This window comes from Lissotriton helveticus, chromosome 7 (assembly GCF_964261635.1).
Source record: "Lissotriton helveticus chromosome 7, aLisHel1.1, whole genome shotgun sequence".
NCBI lineage: Eukaryota > Metazoa > Chordata > Amphibia > Caudata > Salamandridae > Lissotriton > Lissotriton helveticus.
Window position 1 is genome coordinate 820,349,046 of NC_136068.1, and position 23,276 is coordinate 820,372,321.

The following is a 23,276-nucleotide window of genomic DNA, read 5'->3' on the forward strand; positions in this document are numbered from 1 at the left end:
ATTTACCATAGGGAGCACTTGCACTGTGGCACTGGACCGAAGTGGCACATGAGGCAACAGCAAAAAAATGGAAGAGAGACCCACGCCAAGGTGCCAGGTTTAACACCTCTCTATGCTGATGACATGGTCCTTTATGACCAGAAGCCAAACTGTACAACACAGATTATCTTAATGGATCAACATTAAAGCTAGATTCTAGACATCACTGCATTACTCCACCATAGAGTGTCCTTCCACTGTCCATTGTCAGTAGAGAAGCACGGTTAAAAATAATTGCTCTCCCTGATCCATGTATTTACTGCAAAATTATTCATTTGCGAGTCAACCACTTTTTTTACCAGACCCAGTTTCATTACCATATTACATTCCTTGCTGTCCAACCCCAAGTAGCCCTACAAGAGTTTCTTTTCAAAAGTGCACACAACCACTCTAAGACGGAGGTCTTGCAATAACAGACACCCATTCATACTATGGGGCAGCCCAATTGAGCCCCATTAATAAATGGATATTTGGGGACAGAGAAAAACCAACCATTAGACAGGAATCTGACCTTATTGAAAAACAGGACTATTTGACTATAGCAAAACCGTTCCTGATGCACTACCCATGGTCACTATGATCCTTTTACTCTGCTGATACCAGGCCCTAAAACTGGTTGGATGGGAAAAAACCACAAGGAGACACTTCTGTGGCATGGAATGTGGCTTCCACATGTGACCTGACTGAATAGATTCAGACCCTGGGACATGATTAGTGTACCACAACTGTGGGATATTTAATGGGGACCCCATATGAAATACTTTGAATAGATAGGGCTGAAATGTATCATCCAGACAACTCAACTCTTTTGTTATCTACAGCTGGAACACAAGCACGAAATGCATTTGAAAGCCCAACTAGCAATCCTACAATTCTACTTACTGTGGCTTCCCCGGTCACTTACAATCTCCAGGAATCGACAAGGATATTGCAGGAGATATAGTGCACCCTGCTTTAGGGCTAAGGCTTGCTGGAGAAGTGTCTTACCCTATATAACATGCTGTGTCTGTGGCCATGGCACACTGAGATGTGTGCCACGCCAACTCTTCAGTTTTGTTTTCACCAAGACATGCAGCCTGCAATGGCAGAGAGCATAGCCTTGGTGAGGAGTCCCTTGGGTGGCACAACCAGTGCTGCAGCCTCAGTTGACCCTCTTAACCCCTACCGCGCTACCGTGTTTTCCCGCTGTGCGCGGGAATTTCAAAAATGGCTTGTTTATGACAAAGCCAGCTCGTCATCCGCGTAGCGCAGGTAACGCCCATGACGAGCTGGCTTTGTCATTAGCCCCGAAGGGGTTAAGTACCCATGACCTTGGTACCAGAGGTATCACTTACTAGGGACTCACAGGGGTAACTGGTGTGGTGCCAATTGTCGTATAGTTTTAGGGAAAGAACACTGATACTGCTGGTTGACTGTAGAGCACTGGATCCCTGCTGGTTAGTAGGGATCCAGTGCTCTACAGTGAAAGTTGCATCAAAAGCCGGCAAAAAGTGGGGGGTTACTGCAACAAAAACCCACTTTCCTCCAGTTCTTCTTTGTTTGGTGGAGATGCAATTGTTTTCCTAGGCATCAAGACCCCGTCTCCAAAATCAGCGGGAAACGCTCTCGGGAGCATTTTAGTACGATGCACATCATCTTGGGAAAAGGGCGGGAAGACGTTTCATTGCTAATGTATATGAGGAGGGACCAAACAGGCGGGGCTTCTAGGCAAGTTTACATACTTCTAGTTTTTAAAAGTTTAGAACACGATCTTTGGTCTAAGCAGCAGATGACAAGAAAGCACCCCCTCATCCCAGACACTACATGAGATGCTGCGCTCGAGAAAAGCAAGGATGCAAACACCTCCATCACGGATTACAGTTAACTTTCCAGTGGAAATGCAGAGAAAGCACACTTGCTTTGCCTTGGCCATGCCCAGAAGGTTAGGATGATTAGTGCTTTACAGAAGTGGTTCTTCAACATGTGCATCTGCTCGTCTTATATCTGTAAGTGCTTCCAGTGGAGGTTTCATTTCTGTGAAATGAGTATCGTGCCTGAATGAATCCTGCACTGCATTTTTATCCAAGAAGAATCCACCATTTTGTGCAATACGTCTACCCAACTGGAGTACTTTCCACTGCAAAATTACTAGGTGCCACCTCGTTGGCTAAATGTATTGTGCATCTTTCCTGCACTACAACTTTGTAAAGGACACCAAGGAAATGTCTCCTGTGACCTTGTGTGTCTGTAAATTGGCCAATGTGATTGTTCCTTGAGCATCTTCATCAGATAACTTTACAAAGTGGAACTTCAGAGAAAACACACTTGGATGAATTCTACTTTACAGAAGTATGCGTCTTTGTTAGGTGGAGAAGCAATCTTATTCGTAGGTATGAAGACCTCATCTCCAAAATCCTTGGGAAACGCACCACGGGGACCTTTTAGTAAAGTGTCTATCAACCTGGGAAAAGGGCAGGAAATAGTTGCATCTCGCTAGTGTATATGCAGCGGAGCAAACAAGTGGCCCTTTTAGGCGAATGGTAGTTTTTAAAAGTTTAGAACATGATCACTGGTGTCAGCAGCAGATGACAAGAAAGTACCCATTAAAAATTGAGGGGGGAGAGGTGTGGCTCCCCACCCTGGGCCGATTTTGGCCCCAAGGACTCCATACTCTGAGGCCCGGGCATCCAGTATATACTGGGACTGCGGGAGGGGGGCCTGAAGGCCCCCGCAGTCCCTGCCGGCTCCCCCCCTCCTGCAGGAGTCAGCATTGCTTTCAAACACAGGGAGCTGCTAAACATGAAGCTTCCTGTAGATGAGAGCAATTTGTCTGTTTCCCTACTTGCTTGACAGTGGGCAGGGACTAACGAAATCTCAGCTTCCAGCAAGCAAGAGCATTTTCACAGCTCTTGCTTGCTGAAAGCAGAGTGTTTGCTCTGTCTTGGCAGGAGTGGTTAAAGCTCCCGCCAACCAACAGCAAACAGCTACCTTGCTGGGGTGGGCACTCTGGGACATAGCAGGAACTGGCCCCAGGGGTGGAGGTCCCCAGGGCCATCCATGGCTCCACGTGTGGGGCCGCGCAGCCCCCCTCCATTGTAGTACAAAGCCTTGGCTGAAATTGCTGAAATTGCCCGGGGAGGTGGCGTTCCCTGGGGCTGTGGGGTTATCCCAGGGTGCAGGGGAAGCCGCTTGGGCATCCGCTGCATACTTAAAAAGCAATGCCTGTGCAGGTGCAGTTCCTGGGCTTTCATAAGTCCAAGGAGGGGGGCCCAGTGCGCCCCTCTTGTTTTTATGTTATGCCCCCAGCACACTCGGGGTCATTTAAAAGCAAGAGCAAAAGGGCGCATATTCCCCCCCCCACAAATATCGCAATTCCATATATAAATATAGTTAAAAAATACAGGGTGACCCCAAGGCCAAGGTTTGAGGGTCAGAGTATTCCTACCCTGCCCACTTTCTTTTTTTCACATTTTCTTGTGGCCTCGGCTGAAGCCGAGTCCCAAGATGGCTGCCAACACTTCCTGGTTGAAGTGCTGACAGTCAATCAGAGCTCTGCATTTCCATGCATCAGCTTGTTTTTCGCAAAGTTGTCGCGGCTATAGATATCACTAACTGTATTTTCTTAAATGTCTCAACTACTCAAGGGGCTTAGACTAAATAACATTAAAAAACACAATTTGTGTACCCAAATTTACCTTTCTACTAAATCTGGTGTAATTCCATCCAGCTGTTCGGGCCATAGGCACGTCTAAAAAATAATTAACATGGGAATAAGCAGTTTTTTACACCCATTTTTCTCGGCACTCCCTTGACTGATCACCCCGAAATTCTCTAACACAACAAAACTCACTATGACATGTTTTTTGGAACATTTTGTGAAGATTCGTCATGAGGTGCCAAAGATATAGGCCAGTCAAAAAAGCGCTTTTATATATATGTGATCAAGACCCGACAGGGGTTGAAACGCGTCATGGCGGACAGGCTGGTCAAACAATAAAGATATTCTGATTGGCACGAATACTTGGGTCCACTTTCGCCTTCTTGCCTACTACGGGCACTTTCAAGCAGCGTTTGTGAAGAGATATATATATATATATATATATATATATATATATATATCACAAACTGGTTTCTCCTTCCACCTCCACCAAAGCCTCGGCGGCGAAGAAAGAGACACGAACCGCTTCTGTTCTCAGGCAAGATGTTTTATTTTAACCTAGCAGCAGTCAACAGATGACGCGTTTCGGGCTCAGGCGCCCTTGTTCATATATATATATACATGCGAAGAAAGACCACTTTGGTGAAAGTAGACCAAGGACACTAGGGGAATCCGTCAGAAATCTTTAATTCTCACTTTGTGGCGCTGCGTGATGCATTTCAGCTACATTAGCCTTCCTCAGACGACTTACGCCACCGGATTGTACCGTCTCCCTCCTCAAGTAGTTCGTAGGCCCTCCCATAAGTAAGGGAGCAGCTGACCCTGTTAACTCATGGCAGCTGTGCTCCAGTATGGGACCACAGTAACCAGCATGGAGCAGAAAAATGTCAACGTAACAGGGTAAGTGATGCGCTTCAAATGCGCGCTTGAAATGCCTTTTGAGGGGGGCCATGTAGTGGCAGGTGCCGTCCATATGTTGCGTGTGAAAGATTTCCTCAGACCCCCAACGCCCAAGCCACAATCACAGTTCAGGCTGGGCCGTGGAGAGCAACTGCAGTGAGCACTACCCACCCGTGAAGTCACAAGCTGCCTCCTGACAGCAGCCGCTTGCATGGCCTGTTCTCGTGGCGGTCTCGGGGTAATCAATTCCTTGATAAAAACAGAGTTCGTTGCCAGCTGAAACCCGAGACTCTTTGCTGGATGGGTCCTTCAAACGTGCTCCTGGCAGGCACGTAAAAATGCGAAGAAAGACCACTTTGATGAAAGTAGACCAAGGACACTAAGGGAATCCATCAGAAATCTTTAATTCTCACTTTGTGGCGCTGCGTGATGCATTTCAGCTACATTAGCCTTCCTCAGACGCCTTACGCCACCGGATTGTACCGTCTCCCTCCTCAAGTAGTTCGTAGGCCCTCCCATAAGTAAGGGAGCAGCTGACCCTGTTAACTTTCGTCTTCTTGCCTACTACGGGCACTTTCAAGCGGCGTTTGTGAAGAGATATATATATATATATATATATTCCAGCTTCGAAGTACCCAACGTACAAAGGAGCACCCGGACTTCAGCTGCACACAAGGAGCCTTGAATGGTAAGCACGCCTCCAACACAACGATATCCTTTGACTGTTCAAACTGCCCTGGATGCCTGACGCGTTTCGAAGTGTCCCCACTTCTCTTCAGAGGCTTTGGCAGTTATGAAGGAGCGCTTGAGGCACCACACCCCTTCTTGCTTAGATGCACGCCCTGGATGGGACTTATGGGACTTGTAGTGCCTCACGTCACGCTAATGTTCAGTTGGTAACTTTTCAAGCCGACAGATGGGCCTCGCTGTGTGGAATTTGTGCAAAATCCATACGCTGCTGTCCCATGTTCTCGGCCCGTAGTCAAGACCGCATGGCCCCTGGTTCTTTCAGGGTGGTGCTCCTTTCGCGGCATGGGTCGCCGCGTTAATATTATATATATATATATATATATATATATATATATATATTCCAGCTCCAAAATTGCCCACGCTGAGCTGCACATAGGCATAAGGAGGTGGCAAACCTTTATTAAGGGTAGGAGCAGACTCCTGTCTGCCGTTATCATAAGACAGCAATTCTCGCGTGTCTCGTCTGATGTCTTTTGAAAGTTATTCTTTTTTCCTCAGAGGCTTTCACTGAGGATTTAGCACGCACTCTACATGCCGAGGTCCATCTGTGGGCTTGAAGGTGTACCGGCAGGATCAATAGAGCAACCATCTGGGGAACTAATATCACTGACACTACAAGACCCATAATTCCCTGCACAGACTCAGTGGAGCAGCCCATCCAGAGGCGTGCAATTAAGGATTCAAAACAAGGGAGTGTCAGCATGCACACACTCATACAGTCGGGCATGGACGACTGGAGGGCTGCTAATGGAATCGACATGGTGAATGCCTGCATACCTAAAAAACGGTTTTAGTCTACCGCTGGTGTCCGAGTGCCTCCTGCCTGATGGGCACCTTGGGAGCTCGGAGGACTAGAGGTGGCACAAGGTCTCTACCATGAATGGGGAACCTTGGCTTGATCTGTTCTGTGCTAAGGAGTTTCCAAGGTGTCCCTCGCTCAAGGACATTTTCCTCCTGGATTTGGATTAGGGACTGCTGTATGCCTTTCCACTGATACCAGAAATTCTGAGACCCATGGTGACAATATTTTCATGGAATATTACCCAATGAACAAGTGAATTACCTTTGTTAACAATCTTTCTGGTCGGTCTTGATCTTCTTGAGAACTCTGAGTAGGAGTGGTATCAGTGGAAAGGCATGCAGCAGTCCCTAATCCCAATCCAGGCGGAAAATGTCCTTGAGCGAGGGACACCTTGGAAACTCCTTAGCACAGAACAGATCAAGCCAAGGTTCCCCATTCACGGAAGAGACCTTGCTCCACCTCCGGGTGTAACTATGACTTGTGATCCACTAGGCTCTGACAACTGAGCTCGCCTGTTCTGGCGTTCAGTTATCCTGACAGGTGGTTCACCTCCAGGAAAATTCAATAATGGTGCAAACATTTCAGAGGACCAGGGCCACCTGGCATAGGGTCTGTGTCCAAACTCTGTCCTGTCTATTGCTGTACCACATTGTGGTGGTGTTGCCTGTGAGCACCTGTTTCAGCTTCTCCATGATGGACAAAATAAAAGCTTTCAATGCAAAGCAGGTGGCTAAATGCAAAGCAGATGGCTGATATGGAGCTGGGATTCCTACAGAGGCTAGGGTACTCCTATCACTACCCACCCCAGATGGCCACCCCATCCCAGAAGCAATGCATTGGTAACCACTGTCAGTTCTGGGTGAGTTAGAGGGGTTTGCTGCTGATCCAATTGTGGTCCAGCAACCACCACTGCAGATCTTTTCCAGCCTCCTTTGTAGTCTGAACATGGTCGGAAAAGGTACTTTGATGTTGGCCCACTGAGACTTCAGATCTCACTGCAGATCCATCATATGCCAACTGATGTGCTTAACCAGCAGTATACAGAAGGCTATTAGACCCAGCAGCCTCAGAGTTGACCTCAGGACCTCAGTTGAAAGCTTGGGATCATAGCCTGGGTTTCCTGGACTCTCCTTTTCTGGAGGAAAGGCACGAGCACGAACAGTATCCAAAATGGGTCTGATGAAAGGAGCATCTGAAAAGGAGACATACCGAACTTCCCATGAGGCATGGTGAGACCAAAGGGGAGCACTGTGAACTAGAATTGCTCCTGCACCCCAGGAACTGCAGGTAGTGCAAATGGGACTTCAGGCGGACATATGGAAATAGTCATCCTGCAGGTCCAACTCCACCATCTAGTCTTCAGGGCCGAGTGCACACAAGATCTGGGCCAGTGTAAGCATTCTGAACCTTTCCTTGTGAATGATGCAGTTGCGAGGCTATAGGTCTAAAATAGAAAGGCCTGGTCTTTTTGGGGCACCATAAAGTAACAGGAATAACAACCACGTCCATTACCCCTGATTGTGTTTTGAGCACTTTTTTGGCAAGTAACATGCTACTCCCGAACCCATAAAGGATTAGTGTTGAATTAGTATAGTGAAATATGAAAGTAATTTGAGTGGTGGATATGTTATTCAGTTATTTGGATAGAGAAGGGTAGCGGAGAAATAGAAGAGGGAAAACTGTTTGCATTTATATAGTGCTTGCTACCCCAGATGAGGTGTTTTTGGCGAGTAGCACGCTACTCTGGAATCCATAAAGAATTAGTGGTGAGTTAGTATAGTGAAATAAGAAATTTGAGAAGTGGACATGTTAGTCTGTTACTTTGATTGATAAAGGATAGCGGAGGGATAGAAGAGTGAAGGATTTAGACTTTTTTTGGGGAGGTCATAGTAGCAGAAGGAGGCTTGGGATGAGTAAAAAGGGATGTGGAGTGGAAGAGTCAGAGGGAAGAGTTGTGTAGCAATGCCGGTCACAAACAATTAAAAAAGTTATCAACACCTCCAAAGAGGTTGTAACTAATTGGGACAATGGGAAAGGTTTGAGAATGGTAAAAAAAAAAGTTTGTTAGTGAGTAGGCAGTTGTCCACGTGACCACTGTCAACTCTCAAACAAACGTAGAAAAACAAGTTTACTTTTTTTGAAAACGCATCCCAGTATATAAAAAACGGGCGCAATGGCAACTAGATTTTTGCAATCAGGCATTTGTACATCTATCCCTAAGTTTCGTGTTTTTAAATAAGTATGGTACTTGTTCACAGAAATGTTAACTTTTTGTATGAATACTGATGGTATTTATATCCGCTGATACAAACATCTTATAAGCAAAATGTTAGTTTTAAATACCGGCAGTCTCAAGATTCTCTGCATTGCAGATATATTGAAAGTGTCTTAAGTAAAGTTGAAAATCCCTTCTGACGTTAGAAAAAGGTTGCAACGTCAGAGATTACAAAAGTAATAGAACGATTTATGGCTGATTGGGCCTTTTTTGTTCTTCGTAATTTAGAGCAGGTGGCATGCAGTTCACCAGCCCATCAACAGGCAAAACACAAGCCTTTCACAACATTTCATATTATAAATGACCACTTCTGGTTACACGGCAATCCATACATATCAATATATGTAAATGATATGAGCTGCTGAATATACAATCATTTAACAATTAGGCATTTTAGCAAAACATATAGACCTGGGTATACTCACCAGCACAAGAACAATTTCAATCCAGTTCAAGATACTTTTAAAGTAATCAGCCTTGTATTTTTTACATTTCATAATTTCTTGGAAAATAAATCCAAGTATGAAGAGGCAAAAGAGGACTTCACAAGCGGCGAGGAAATAATCATAGAGGGTAACATATCTCAGCAGTTTTACGGCATAAAACTTGGATGATGGAATTGCACCACCTGTTGCAGGGAATTCTATAAGCAACCTGTGAAATTATGAGGACAGCTAAGTATAAATGTGGTATTCATGAAAGACATGTCAATAGAAAGATACATTACTACCGTAAACTAATATTTATATCAGGACTTTTTCATTTAAGAGAACTCTTTTATTACTGTTCCTAATGGTTAAATAGGTTATGTTAAAAGACTAAGGACATATGCAGTTAGAAACTGGTCCACAAAGTTCCTTACGTATAAAATTTCCATATTGCATATATTTCTAGGAATAACCACACAGGCAAAACAGATGCATATTAAATGAAAAATTTCCTAGCTTTGGTAACGGAAAGTTTCAATTCTATTAAGGACTCGAAGGCGAGGATTAGGCAATTCTTTATTCCATTTATTTCAACAGCAGCCATTTTAATAGTTCAACATCCAAGAAAAAACTTAATTTCCCATAACCACAGGGAACATGGAGTGTTAAGTCATAACAGCAGACCACCAATCAGGAGTCAGCCGTGCCAATACCCAATGCTGTTCCTCGTTGGAATCCCTCTTCCTGTGACCATGCAGACAATAGAAGATCCTTACTCTGGTTTCGCGGACTCTGATCCTGAAAAAGAGAGACTTGTGATTCCCAGGAAAGTGAGGAAAAAATCCCTGAGAGCAATCATATCAACATCATTCGTCAATACAGAAGGAAAAACCAACTTGAAACTCAGTTATTTACATTCATACGACGATCCGATAACCCGGGTGGGTCATTTTTGATCTCAGGTTTGGCTAATCCTCGCCTCCGAGTCCTTAATAGAACTGAAACTTTCCGTTACGAAAGCTGGGACATTTTTCATTCTTGGTCAGGACCTAGAGGCGAGGAATAGGCAAGTTCAAAGCTTGTCCACTACCAGAGCCGCAATGGAGGAGAAGTAGAACCTTTTGAAGGTTGAGTCAGATGACCTGTCTGCCGCATTTAGTATGTCCTCCAAGCGTGCTCCCAAGACAAATGCTTTTGAAGCTATTTCATTCCTTGTTGAGGGCGCCCCAAAGACCTTGGTATCAATACCAGCCTCTGACATGACAGAGCTCTGAAGGGTTTTCACAGAGCGATTAACAACTGGCGTTCCCCTTCGGGACGTAATTCTAAGGTCATGCATTCAGATGCCTTAAAACACCGCACTACACACAATTTAGGCACCTCCGGGAAGGCTGGGTAGGAAATCACCCGAGATTGACATATAGTACTGCGTGAAACTTGGAAGGTGACTCCATCAGGTGTAAAGGAACGACCTGTGACACCTAGAGCTCGAATATCGGAAACTCGTCTACATGATATTAAGCATAAAAGCATCGCCAGTTTTGCAGACAATTGCTTGCGAGAAAGATACTTGTTGCTCGGCCAATCCGACAGAAAATTGAGGACCTTGTTCACGTCCCAAAGGACAGAATATCGTAGCTCCGGTGGAAGCAATAACCGAATCTCCCAAAGGAGTTTCCTGATTAGCGGATGCTCACCCATCGGAAGGTTCACCACATTGGCATGTCCTGCAGAAATAGCGGAGCAAAATGTATTGAAAGTCCGATGGGCCAGACCCTCCAATACCAGATGCGCCTGAAAATTCAAGATATGGACAATGTCTGCCCCCACGGGATCCAGGTTTTGTTGCAGACAACAACCCATCCAGCGGGCCCAGGCTGAAGGATAGCTCTGGATCGTTCATTCCGACCACGCCCGAGAAAGGGGGTCTGCAGCATTTTTTGAAAGGCCCGGGACTTAACATTGAGTCTGGTAATCCTCCACACCATGAGATGCAGTGAACCGAACATCACCAATGGGTGAGGATGTAGTGTAGTTCCTATATTCCCAATAGGCTCTGCGCATTGGAATAATATAAACAGCAGTGTAGACGTAGGACTGAGGTCATCTAGGTCTCTACTGACTATATTAGACTTAATTAGGTTTGCCAGCTAGCTCAGAGGTCACTAGAAACTTTCTCGAATTTTCAGGAAGGAGTTAACTTTCCTAATTAGACAAGAAGGGATTAGTTTCTGACAACCGCATAAACATGACAACTTTGTTCCCTCAGAATAAAGAGTATATCGCTAGAGTCGTGTGAAAACAATAGACAGCTATTTCACTCAGTCAATCGTGCATGCTTAATTTCACCAGAGTGCAGAGAAATAGAGAGACGGGCGTTTTCAATAAAAGGTGTTATTTATTGAGCAGTCTTCTTTCTCATGCAAGAGAAATGAGTTGCCACAATTGCAATACTTGTTGTAAAGTAAAGTGCGTACAGTAAAAGGAGTATTATAAAATAATACTGTAAAAGCATTGATATGGTTTCTTAGCCATATGATACTTTAAAACGGATAAAATATATACATACATAAAAACATTGACTAACGTACTCAACTGGTGCTTCTAAGATACGCCTACCCCGGTGTACCTGACCTAAGCCTAATACGTGGGAAGGAGTAATTAAGTTGCAGTTTAAGTTAAGTTGGTTTTTTGCCAAGAATCTGAATCAAGAATTCTCTTACGGTTTTAATCAGCTCCGTACATTAGTTCTAGAATGTAGGAGGTCTTGTATCTCTCTCTCAGGACTCGACCTCCCAGCAACCCGCAAGGGTGACTGGAAACACCGGAGCTGGAATTTCTCAGCAGGAGAAAAGACAGCATCTCTCTCAGTGAGTCAATTGGGAGGGTCGGCTTCCTTCGGCTCTCGCATCAGCTGGGCGTCGGGCAAGAAGATAGCCGCTCTGCTCCAGACCACCGTGTGTTTGCTAAGGCAACGTTGGTATATTTATACCTGGAAGGTGCCGGGTTTGACGTAAGGTTGGACATAAGACGTCACGAAGAACTAACAGTTCTTTCTGGACTCTAGGAGTTCTTGTGCAAATCAAAACACAAGCAGGGAGAATTCCCGGGCTGCTGGAGGCTTGGTTTGTTTAAAGAACGCGTTGTACTTTCTAGGAGTCTATGGGAGTAGCCTTGCCGTATTTGGACTGCATGGGCTATGACTAGATATGGACATGATTCCTATGCCTTTATAAGGATATGTTTTGTTATAACCATATAAGGGCATGAATCAGGGATATCTTGATTAGGATCCTAGATAGATTCACAACACCCACTCCACGTATTAATGTCCATCATTACTAAATACTAAGCAATATTAAACATATAACGATGCATGTGTGTTTTCCAACCCACCCCAGAATACATAATTGCATTTGAAATGGTATATGGTAAATACACGAAAATTTGTATTTATACTGTACGTTTTTCAAGCAGTGTTATCATTCAGGAAACGCATATATAAATATTGGCTGAATGAATTGCGAAAATTACATTTATGAAATGGCTCTGAATACAGAAAAGAAGGTCGAGACCATTTCATCACATATTTATACAATACTGTACATGTGCTAGAGGCTGAGGTAAAATATTGTCTCTATTATCTGTTAAAAATAGAATCTCTGTTCTCTAAGAATAGTTCTACTTTAAGCAGAGTACCATGTGCCAAAAAAAAGGTAAATATTTTGGAAGTGGAAAAAATAATTTCGCTTTCAGGGGAAAAAATAGCTCCAAATGTTTTCAGTAGTTTTGTTTATCAAAAATTTGAAGGCCGAATTCAGAGTTCGGGGAACGCTGTGTGCTCGTTTGTTTTAAAAGTTATCTCGTTGTTGGGAGAAAACATCATATCAGACAGGCTTGCAAAAAATTGGTCTACAACATCAGGTGAAAGTTCGACCAAGTTTGAAAACGTTGAAATTGTGCATATGTGAGAATGATTGCTATCATCGGTGTCTGGTTCAGCAATGCTCACAGAAGGTTGTACCTGTGTGGTGCTGCTTTCATCTCGTACTTCACCGCCACCTAATCGTAATGGTGAAGTCTCAAAGAATGTCGTCATCAGAATAGGTAGCCGCTGGGGACAATACGTTGCATGAGTCGTTACCGGACTGAGAAAAGTATCGATATCCATTGGTACTGCTGATGGTAGTGTAAGACAGACGTCCAACACGCATTCTTCTCCGCATAGCAGACATCGAAGCACAGGTAAGATGCAATCTTGCCAGATTGGTCTGAATGAAAGAAACCAGGTTGTATTCATATCTCTTAGCCGGGCTAATCCGAGGACTCTAGTGATTCGGTCTCGGTAGCGTATTGCTAGGATCGTCTCTTCCATTGTAGCTGGAGTTTTGTCTGTGGCTTGGCTTGCCATATCGGAGCAGAAGGATCAAAAATAAAATTCCTGCTACGAGTCCCAAAAGAAGAGGCAGGCCGCCGAATAACGAATGCACAAAATTCGGGAAAATGCCCAGAACTGTTTCAAAGGGTGCTAACAGTCCTGAAAAAATTGTCTTAAATACATGTGCGATGCCACTGGTATCAGACATGTTTAAGATTTGACCTAACATTTCTACGAAATGCACGGGGCAATTTGTCGATAATAGGGTATGTATCTCTGCCGCGGTCCTTGCAACTTGCAGATCATACGTCTCTTTGGACGAGGTTAAAGGCACAGTTGTCTGTAATAGAATAGACTTCATTCTGCTTAAAGTATCAATTCGAATAGAAGAGATATTCAAAGAAGGCCATATTGCCGCCTCCATGTCTGGATTGCTGTTTGGATACAATACTTGCATACAGCAAATGACCCTGGACGTAACTGTTACGAGATAGGCTTTTCCTGGTAGCATGCCACAACAGCTGTGGTCATTTATTAGAACGTAACTGCTGTTGGAAAGCTGTCTGATAAATGGCTCTATCTGTTTTGCTGGAGTGCCATGCAGGTGATATGAAAGGTTATTTGATGAACCCTCGCAGGCTCCATGCAAGTTAATACCTTGACACAGAAGTGTACCGCTTAGTGATTTTTTTACAAATATTACCACTAAGAAATACCTCTTTTTTCCCTTCACTATAACATTTGTGTGTATAAGGTAAATTCCAGGTTGATTTGATGTATCCTTTACCCAACCTTTCATACAGGCCTGCTGGTATATATTTGTGGCAATACTTAAACTGGAAAGTTGTTATCGGAATTGTAATTGTTCCGTGTATTATCCATTCAATGACAGGTCTCTCTGACATTGTCAATGGTAATCTCTCAAGTTTTTCAATGCTCAGAATCATATAGTCTGCTCCTTTTTGTGCCAAACTGATTTGTTTATCAGTAAGGTTAAAGATAGAAAATAATGACGTTATGTTGATTAGACGCCATGGCACGTAGCCTGAACGCAAGTTTTGTAACGTCCAGCCTAGCTGTACAATAGAACGCAATTGGGACTAACCATGTTGTAACATTAGCAAGTCCTGATCTATTATATCAATAGCAGATGATACAATGCTGTCCAGTTAATATATTCTGGAGGACAGAGTCATTAACCCATTGTCCACTACAGAAAGTGATTTTTCCAAATTAATACGATCAATTTCTCATATTTTTTCAGCAGTTTCAATTTGCGTTACTTTCCAAGCCTCATTGTAAGTAGCGTATATACCGGCGTATATGAAACGTTTTTGACGCTGTTTGCGAGCTCCCAGTATGAAATCTCGCAAGTCAGCACCGTCTTTAAGTAAAGTCAAGTGTTGCTTAATTTTAGCCAGTGTGGATTTCTGTAGCCACTCAAGGCATAGTTTCCCTACACTGTATGATGTAACTATCCCTGGATGTTGTCTCTGGGAATATCTTGGGTCTGACCTGGTCTGTTTGAACCCCTGTGTTTTGTTCAGGAATCTATCTTGACAGTTATTTGTGTCTGTGGGCCAGATCAACCATTTTTACCAATCAGGATTTGTTCTGTTTTGGTGTAAAATATGGGATACGTCTATCTCCACATCTGTAGTGCTATTACTATCAGGTATGGGCTTTGGAATAGACGGTTTATTTAAGTCTTTTATCTTGGCTAAACCAAGACAGGTTGCTTGTTGAATGGTGTCATTCAGGAATATTATCTGTTCTGCGATCATGCAGGCTCTAAATAATGCTTCTAGACCTTGTACCTGCCAGTCTTTTGTACCCCAGATGGTTTTTGTTTCAATGTTGTTTTTCCAAAATTCAAAACCAAATGTAGACATTTTATCATAAAGTTTTTCAGAATAAATCAATTTAGTATTTGTCAACATTGTTTTCATTCCTCTCTTATTTAACATTTTAAAATAAAACGTTTCTGGATCACTGTTGTTAAACCCTGAGAAGTATTGAAATTTCAAAATGTTTTTGAGCTGCCTTTTGGCGGAGTTGGACAATGTTCCCATTGGTTATAAGTAAAAACATTTCTAGGTTGAGCAGATTTATGCAAATAGTGATGACCAAAATGATTATAGCAATACAATTCTTCATAATTTGATGAACCCTGTAAATAATCATGTTCTGTGAATTTAGCTGACATTACTAAATCTGACATCATATTATTAATATTTGCAAAGTCCCAATCATCAGAGAAAGTACTTGGTGTCACAAAGTCACTTAATGAAACCTTGAACTGATGTAGATATTTCAGGAGCTCAATCGGGCCATAGATTTCATAATCCGTTTTGTCCCATGCTACCCCACCGGGTATTGGATTGGCTATGATGTTTACTGATGACAGTTCTCTTTTCTCGATGTGTGAGGATCTGTGAGGCTTTAGGACCACGTTGATGTTTTGACTTGCTGTGTCCATTGTACTATATTTTCCATCAATTAATCTACCCAAACATAAAACCATGATGAGCCAAACCAGGAGGAAAAGTACACCTAAAACAATCCAAAATTCAATCCATGGTGAAATCAGATATGTTTCTTTTAGTTGATGAAAGAGTTCAGTTATTTTTTCATTGAAAGTTTTTGTTGCTGGCGTTTCTTCATGTTCACTTGGATCATCAGAAAAGTCATCGAAATTGATGAAGTAGCCAGATGCAGTTCTGTCAATTGTTGGAATTGCTTCCGGATTTTCATTTGTCTTTGGATCTTTCTTTGTTTCATTAACATAGTCTGAGGCTACATCGTTGTAGACAGGTGTTTCTTGACGAACTGTTGCAATTTGGGTTTCAAGAGGCACAAGTTCCAAGGCTTTTTTTGCATAGTCCTTTTTTGTTCACTGCAGGTTTATCAAAAGTGATTAGTCTGTCAGTTTGAACCTCTTGGATTGTAGCAAGATTTGGTCTTCTGCTATTTCTTGGGAGTCCATTGGGCCTACTACTTATTATTGGCCACATGATTGTGGTTTTACCAGGTCGATGGATACAACTCTGTTCTCCTTTTTACCAGCAAGGGGCGGTAGTACTACTGATCTTGTTCCGCTGACAGCTAAGACAGGTACTGCTTTTCTGTAAGAAGGCCCAAATTCCTTCTTCACCGCGATCTTCTCTCTGACCAGATCCCCAATCTTTGGAATCCAGACAGGTCTTGCTGGGACAGGTGGTTTCTCTTCAGTGGTCGTTGGCTTTAACTTTATGTTACTGAGACTTCTTCTTGTTTCATTTAAGTCCTGTAAAACAGCCAAACGGTCTTTGATATCAAAGGCTTTTTCTTTCACCACTGAAGTCTGACAATCTAAGTCCTGGATGTGCATTCTAGTACCGAACAATAGTTCGTATAGGGTGATACCTTTTAGAGAATTTCTTGGCAGATTGTGAAGACTACGTTGGACAATTGTTAGATGTTTGACCCACCCATCACCCGAACCTAATACCCTCGCCATTATAGATTGCTTTATGTCACGGTTTTTACTTTCCACTACCGCATTTCCCGCAGGATGGAAGGGAGAAGAGTACCGCAATGAAATGCCCGTGCTGGTCATGGCCTCTTTGTAAGCTCGAGAGCTAAACGCAGGACCCTGGTCAGAATGTAGCATGCATTTGCGTATGTGCCGATAAAGACTCGCAAATCTTTTATAACAGTTCTGGCGTCAGCCGAGCCCTGGGGCCTACATCTTTAGTGAATCTCGTCTTAATAATTATGGGAACGCATTTCTCCGGCTGGAATTCTGCGTATAGATCGCCTAATGCTTTCTAACAATGGTGTCCTGGCAATAGTCTGGTCCGGTTCACAACTGCGATCTCTGTTGCAGTCAGGACAATCCATTGCAAAGTTATAAATTTGCAAGCTCATCCCTGGCCACCAGTATTCTGATTGTAATTCTATTAGAGATTTCAAGATCTCTTGGTGCCTCAGACCCTATCCCATGTGTGCTTCTTGAATCAAGTAACCCTCCGGTTCGTGTTTGGAATTACTCTGTCCCCCACTCCAGGGATTTGAGCAAAAGGAACGGAGCTTGCATCAATTATGTATGTATTACTGAGTGGATAGTTGAGAGGTAATGCTGCATAGTCGCCTTTTAAAGACGTTTTTACCGCCAGCATGGTTTCTCCATATATGTGTTTTTTAGAACGCTTTTTTGTGGCTACGGAAGCCGGTTGAACCGCTGCCACTGTGGCTCTGTTAGCCAATTAATTCCCTGCAACGTGAACGCCATCACGTCGATGACTCAGTGTATGTATCACGTGAGTCTTTCGTAGTTCTTTCTGCAAAAGAACTACTTGTTCCCCTAGCTTTTTATGCTTTATTGTGGCTCTTGTGTCATCTTTGTAACCGTTTTGAATCCAGGTCTGCATGCTATTATTGTAAGACTGGACACAGTAATGCGAATCGCACACTATTAGTGTGGGGAATTCGCGATCAGCATTTTCAAGCACCATCTTTAAAGATCTTATTTCAGCTCGCTGAGCTGTACAGTTTCTGAGTGATTCAGTTTTTGTGATTATCGGTCTGAATTTACCAAAGCGCCAGCGACCTTTAACAATCGCGCACGCTGCATTGTAGGATTTTTTATCCACATCGAAGTGTTGTGCAAATCTGTCCATGTAGATTACACATGTGTACTGTTCGAGAGGCAGAATTTCGATTGACAGAGGATATTCATGTTCGTATTCTAGATCTTCTAGTTTTTTCATTTTCGGGTCGAAAGCGTGTTTCACGTCTTCTGCAGCAAGAGAATTTTCCCATTGTATCCATTTTGGATCTAATGCCACAGCATTCAGAATGCGTGGTCTTGTTACTGCCTCCAGGGCTGATACTGCTGTTAAAACAGATATGCTCTTGCCTTGGGCTAGGGCTCTTTCTTTTGCTACAGCAGTTGGAACCGCAGTTAGAATTTTTTCAGTAGAACTGAATTTCATTTCAGCTTGTGTGTACAAGTGTGATTTGTATGCTATTGGTACCGTTTATCCCTCATTAGAGGTCAGGTACGTGAATCCGCATCTTCCCTGGATGACTCGGATTACAAGGTTGCGTATGTTTTCGCGTGTTTGCAATTTTGTTTTAGTTAACATGTCTGTTTGTAATGATCTTAATATTTCTGCATGTTTCTGAGTCCAATTAACTGGTTTGAAACCAGGTTTTATTAATTCATAGAGAGGTTTAACCCTCTCTGCATAATTTGGAATGTATGTTCTTCTGAAATTCAGGAAACCTAGTATTGATTGTAATTCTTCAGCGTTTTTGGAGCTTGGAGTACAGCACACTTCTCTAAGAAATTGTCTGCTAGGCTTTTGCCTTCACTTGATAATTCATATCCTAAAAACAGGACAGTTAGATGAGCAATTCGTGACTTTTTAAAGTTGAATTTGTACCCTTCAGCTACGAACCCAAGTATTATGGTGTTCACTCTTTTTAAGTGAGTCTCCAGGTCATCATCTGTGAGATAGATATCATCGACATAAGATAATGCCTCATCATCATATATTTGTAGTAACTCTGTTACCCTTGCTGAGAATAATCCTGGGCTATTCTTGAATCCCTGTGGGAGTCGACAGAATTGCTTTTGCAACCCCATTGTTGAGAAAGCGGTCAAATACCTGCTTTCAGGTGCTATGTTTTGACAAAAGAATCCATTAGAGATATCTAATGTCGTTTTATATTTTTTGCGCATGATGTTATTCATTAGATCTGCACTGTGTGAGTTTTGTACTGCAAATGTTTTGCAACAGGATTTTAAGTGTCTGTAGTCCAAAACTAGACGATATGAATCGTCTGGCTTGGAGACAGGAAACAAAGGATTGTTCATTTGCGAGGTGCATGTTTCAATCACCCCTGATATTCAAGTTGATCTAAGATCTCCCTGACTTGCTTTTTAGCTTCTTGTTTAACTGGGTACTGCCTTTGTGCAGTAGGTTGACTTTTTAACTGGATTTTGTGGGGAGGAGAATCCTCATCCCATCCTACATGATTTTTATATAATGCAGGAGCTTGGGCTACTGCCCATTTTCTTGCAAATGTGTATTTTTTATGAATTGGAATGTGATTTGAGAAGGCAGGCAAAATCATTTCTTCGCCATGAGGGCACTCCCTGACAAACTCTGGTGGCCAGTCTTTTTCAGCTAACAGGATATCATAGCATTTCGAAAGGGTATCCCAAAAGAGACCCCTTACTTTCCTAGTTTTATCCCCCTCTATACGCAATGTTATTTCGTATAATTTATGGGGTTTTCTAACTCTGGTATCTGCAGTTTCCACTTGAATGTATTCATTCGTGTCCACTGTCTCCAGAAGATTCATCAGGATCTTGCGAGCTATGGTTACTTCTGCTGCGCTGTCTAACATTGTCTGGGCCCACTCTCCGTTTTTCAGTTGTGTCCTCAGTATCCTCGGCACGTTTTATTTAATACTAGCTACCTTCTTTTTTGGATATTGTAATTTTTTACTTTGATTAGCAGGTTCCTTGTCTTTGGACTTGACGTGCTCTTCTTTGTGTTCTGATCGTCCTCTTCTTTCCGATTTCTGTGAGGAATTCTGAAAAGATCGAGAGGGACGTGTATCAATATCTTGATATCTGTCAGGTTTTCTCAATTTATTCCTATCTCTAAGGTTGTATCTTTTTTCAGAGGGCTCCCTGTGGGGAGACTTGCTTCCTCGTTCTGGAGATCTATCTCTCCGTTGAGGAGACCTTCCTCTGGACTGAAAACGTTTTTCTCTGGGAGTGGATTGTTTATTACCCTCCCAACTCTTTTTTGGAGTGTTCAGATTATTTTTAATAAATTTGTTTCCAAGATTTTCAGTTAGTTGGGGTTTTAGTGGTTTACCACCCAAACTATCTCTTCCTAGTTCTTCATAGGATTTTTCTATGATTGTGGCAAGTTCAAAAGGTTGTTCTACTATATCTGTTTCTTTCAATTTCTGCAGGTATGCTGTGTCGTCAATTGCCAATTGAACTAATTCTCTATATGCCTTTGTTAATTCTTTTAGTTTAACTAAGAGTTCTTCGCTTGACATTTTATCAATGTCGGGATGTGGTGTGTAGCTGGCTAGAACCGGCCATGTGGCTCCTGGTCTACCTAGTGGACCGAGCCTGGTGATGTGATTTAGATGTTTTAGGGCGCCAATAAACCAGAGCAGGTGCTCTTGGTAAGTCAGTGGGATTTCAACGTCCTCGAAAGGAGCGTATTCATCCGGAGGTTCCTTTATTTTGTAATAGTGGAAATCTTGTGTTACAGCGTTTGCTGCTGGAAAATGTATCCATGAATAGAATACCTCTGTCTGCCGATATTCATGGGCCTCTACCACAAATATGACTGTACCACCTCTTGATGATAGTCCATTTTCTATAAGTTTAAGAGTTATAGTTCTTCTTACATTGACCGGAATGATTATAACATTCAGGTCATTCTGTTGGATAGTTGTTTCATCTAACAACAGTTGAGATGCTAAAGCATCTCTTTCTTCATCGCCTTCCGGCATATTACTGACCGAAAGTTCTTTGTTGCAGATCAAGTTTCAAGGAAACAAAGATTAGGTGAACAATATTTTGGAACACTGTATCCTTAAACGTGGACTAAACCAAAAACTAATACATAGGAATCTCTTCCTACTAAGTTCCGGCGGATATTAACCTTTTACCCACTCCAGATGTCTTTTGGAGTTTTTACGGGAAAAAGGGGTCTGTGTGAAAAGCACGACTGAGTTACTCTAATGTCTTGCGTTAGATTATCGCCTTACAAAACATTGGGTGCCATGTAGTGTAGTTCCTATATTCCCAATAGGCTCTGCGCATTGGAATAATATAAACAGCAGTGTAGACGTAGGACTGAGGTCATCTAGGTCTCTACTGACCATATTAGACTTAATTAGGTTTGCCAGCTAGCTCAGAGGTCACTAGAAACTTTCTTGAATGTTCAGGAAGGAGTTAACTTTCCTGATTAGACAAGAAGGGATTAGTTTCTGACAACCGCATAAACATGACAACTTTGCTCCCTCAGAATAAAGAGTATATCTCTAGAGTCGTGTGAAAACAATAGACAGCTATTTCACTCAGTCAATCGTGCATGCTTAATTTCACCAGAGTGCAGAGAAATAGAGAGACGGGCGTTTTCAATAAAAGGTGTTATTTATTGAGCAGTCTTCTTTCTCATGCAAGAGAAATGAGTTGCCACAATTGCAATACTTGTTTTAAAGTAAAGTGCGTACAGTAAAAGGAGTATTATAAAATAATACTGTAAAAGCATTGATATGGTTGCTTAGCCATATGATACTTTAAAACGGATAAAATATATACATACATAAAAACATTGACTAACGTACTCAACTGGTGCTTCTAAGATACGCCTACCCCGTGTACCTGACCTAAGCCTAATACGTGGGAAGGAGTAATTAAGTTGCAGTTCAAGTTAAGTCGTTTTTTTGCCAAGAATCTGAATCAAGAATTCTCTTAAGCTTTTAATCAGCTCCGTACCTTAGTTCTAGAATGTAGGAGGTCCTGTATCTCTCTCTCAGGACTCGATCTCCCAGCAACCCGCAAGGGTGAATGGAAACACCAGAGCTGGAATTTCTCGGCAGGAGAAAAGACAGCGTCTCTCTCAGTGCGTCAAATGGGAGGGTCGGCTTCCTTCGGCTTACGCATCAGCTGGGCATTGGGCAAGTAGATAGCCGCTCTGCTCCAGACCACCGTGTGTTTGCTTAAGGCAACATTGGTATATTTATACCTGGAAGGTGCCGGGTTTGACATAAGGTTGGACATAGACGTCACTAAGAACTAACAGCTCTTTCTGGAATTCCAGGAGTTCTTGTGCAAATCATAACAAAAGCAGGGGGAATTCCCAGGCTGCTGGAGGCTTGGTTTGTTTAAAGAATGCGTTGTACTTTCTAGGAGTCTATGGGAGTAGCCTTGCCGTATTTGGACTGCATGGGCTATGACTAGATATGGACATGATTCCTATGCCTTTATAAGGATATGTTTTGTTATAACCATATAAGGGCATGAATCGGTGATATCTTGATTAGGATCCTAGATAGATTCACAACAAGGATTGCCTGCTGGATCGCTCAGGAGATGAGGCGGCTGGGGTAGTCGGATTGGAGAACCCTAGGAAAGTTCCATCAGAACTGGAAACTATACTTGCGACTTCCAAACTGGGGAGACCACCACTAGATCTGCCTTTTGCCTGTGAACTTCAGTCGTTGATCTCATGACCATGGCTAAGGGGGAAAGGCATACCACAGTTCCACTGCCCAATTCTGGAGGAAGGCATCCGTGGCCGTCGCCCCCGGATCCAGTCTCCAACTGAAGCATCTGGGGAGTTGGTGGTCTAGTCGAGACGCAAAGAGGTTGATCGAGAAAGGGCCCCAAAGCGTCAACAGGGCCTGAAATAACGGTGGAAACAGTTTCCACAGACTGGAGTCCCGCAGGTGACGGGAGTGCCAATCTGCCACCTGATTGTCCAAACCCGGGAGGTGTTCCGTCGGCTTCGAGATCTGGTGTTCGAGACAGTACTCCTAGAAGTTCTTGGCCAGATCCACCAAAGCCTGGGAGCCCATGCCTCCCAGGCGGTTGATATAGCCCACCGCCGCTACATTGTCCATCTTGAGAAGAACACAGGCCTGCGCCCAGTCTCTGGTCCAACAACAAACCGCGAAAGAACCTGCCATTAGGTCCAGGCAGTTTATATGCAGAGATTGTTCCGCCGCGGACCAAACACTTCCGGTGGTGAATTCTCCACAGCGTGCTCCCCAACTGGAGCCACTGGCGTCGGACTCTCACGAAATCCATCAGGGAACCGAAGATGACACGGCCATTGCATGCCACCAATTGAGTTCCTCCTTGGCCTCCTCTGACAACGGTACTTGCTGGGCGTACGAGAGACCCCTCTACAAGTGAGATGCCTTGAGCCTCTGGGGTGCTCGAAAGTGAAGGGGCCTGAGAATATAGCTTGAATCGAGGCAGACTACTCCGGCAATACTGTGCGGGTAAGTCTGAGGTTTCTATAGCAGCTGTCGAA

The 23,276-nt window shown here is 43.3% G+C and overlaps 1 protein-coding gene across 12 annotated transcripts in view; it reads right to left on the bottom strand.

The window, feature by feature from the left end:
* Positions 1–23,276, bottom strand: part of PKD2L2 (polycystin 2 like 2, transient receptor potential cation channel) — a 2,146,539-nt gene that overhangs the window by 1,282,310 nt on the left and 840,953 nt on the right. For all 12 annotated transcript variants that reach the window (XR_013598682.1, XM_078653282.1, XM_078653287.1 and 9 more), the window contains one exon: positions 8,829–9,057. Coding sequence is in view for 11 of the 12 variants with exons in the window: in XM_078653282.1 (XP_078509408.1) it covers positions 8,829–9,057 (229 nt within the window). In the remaining variant the exon portion in view is untranslated. The remainder of the gene's footprint in view (positions 1–8,828; positions 9,058–23,276) is intronic.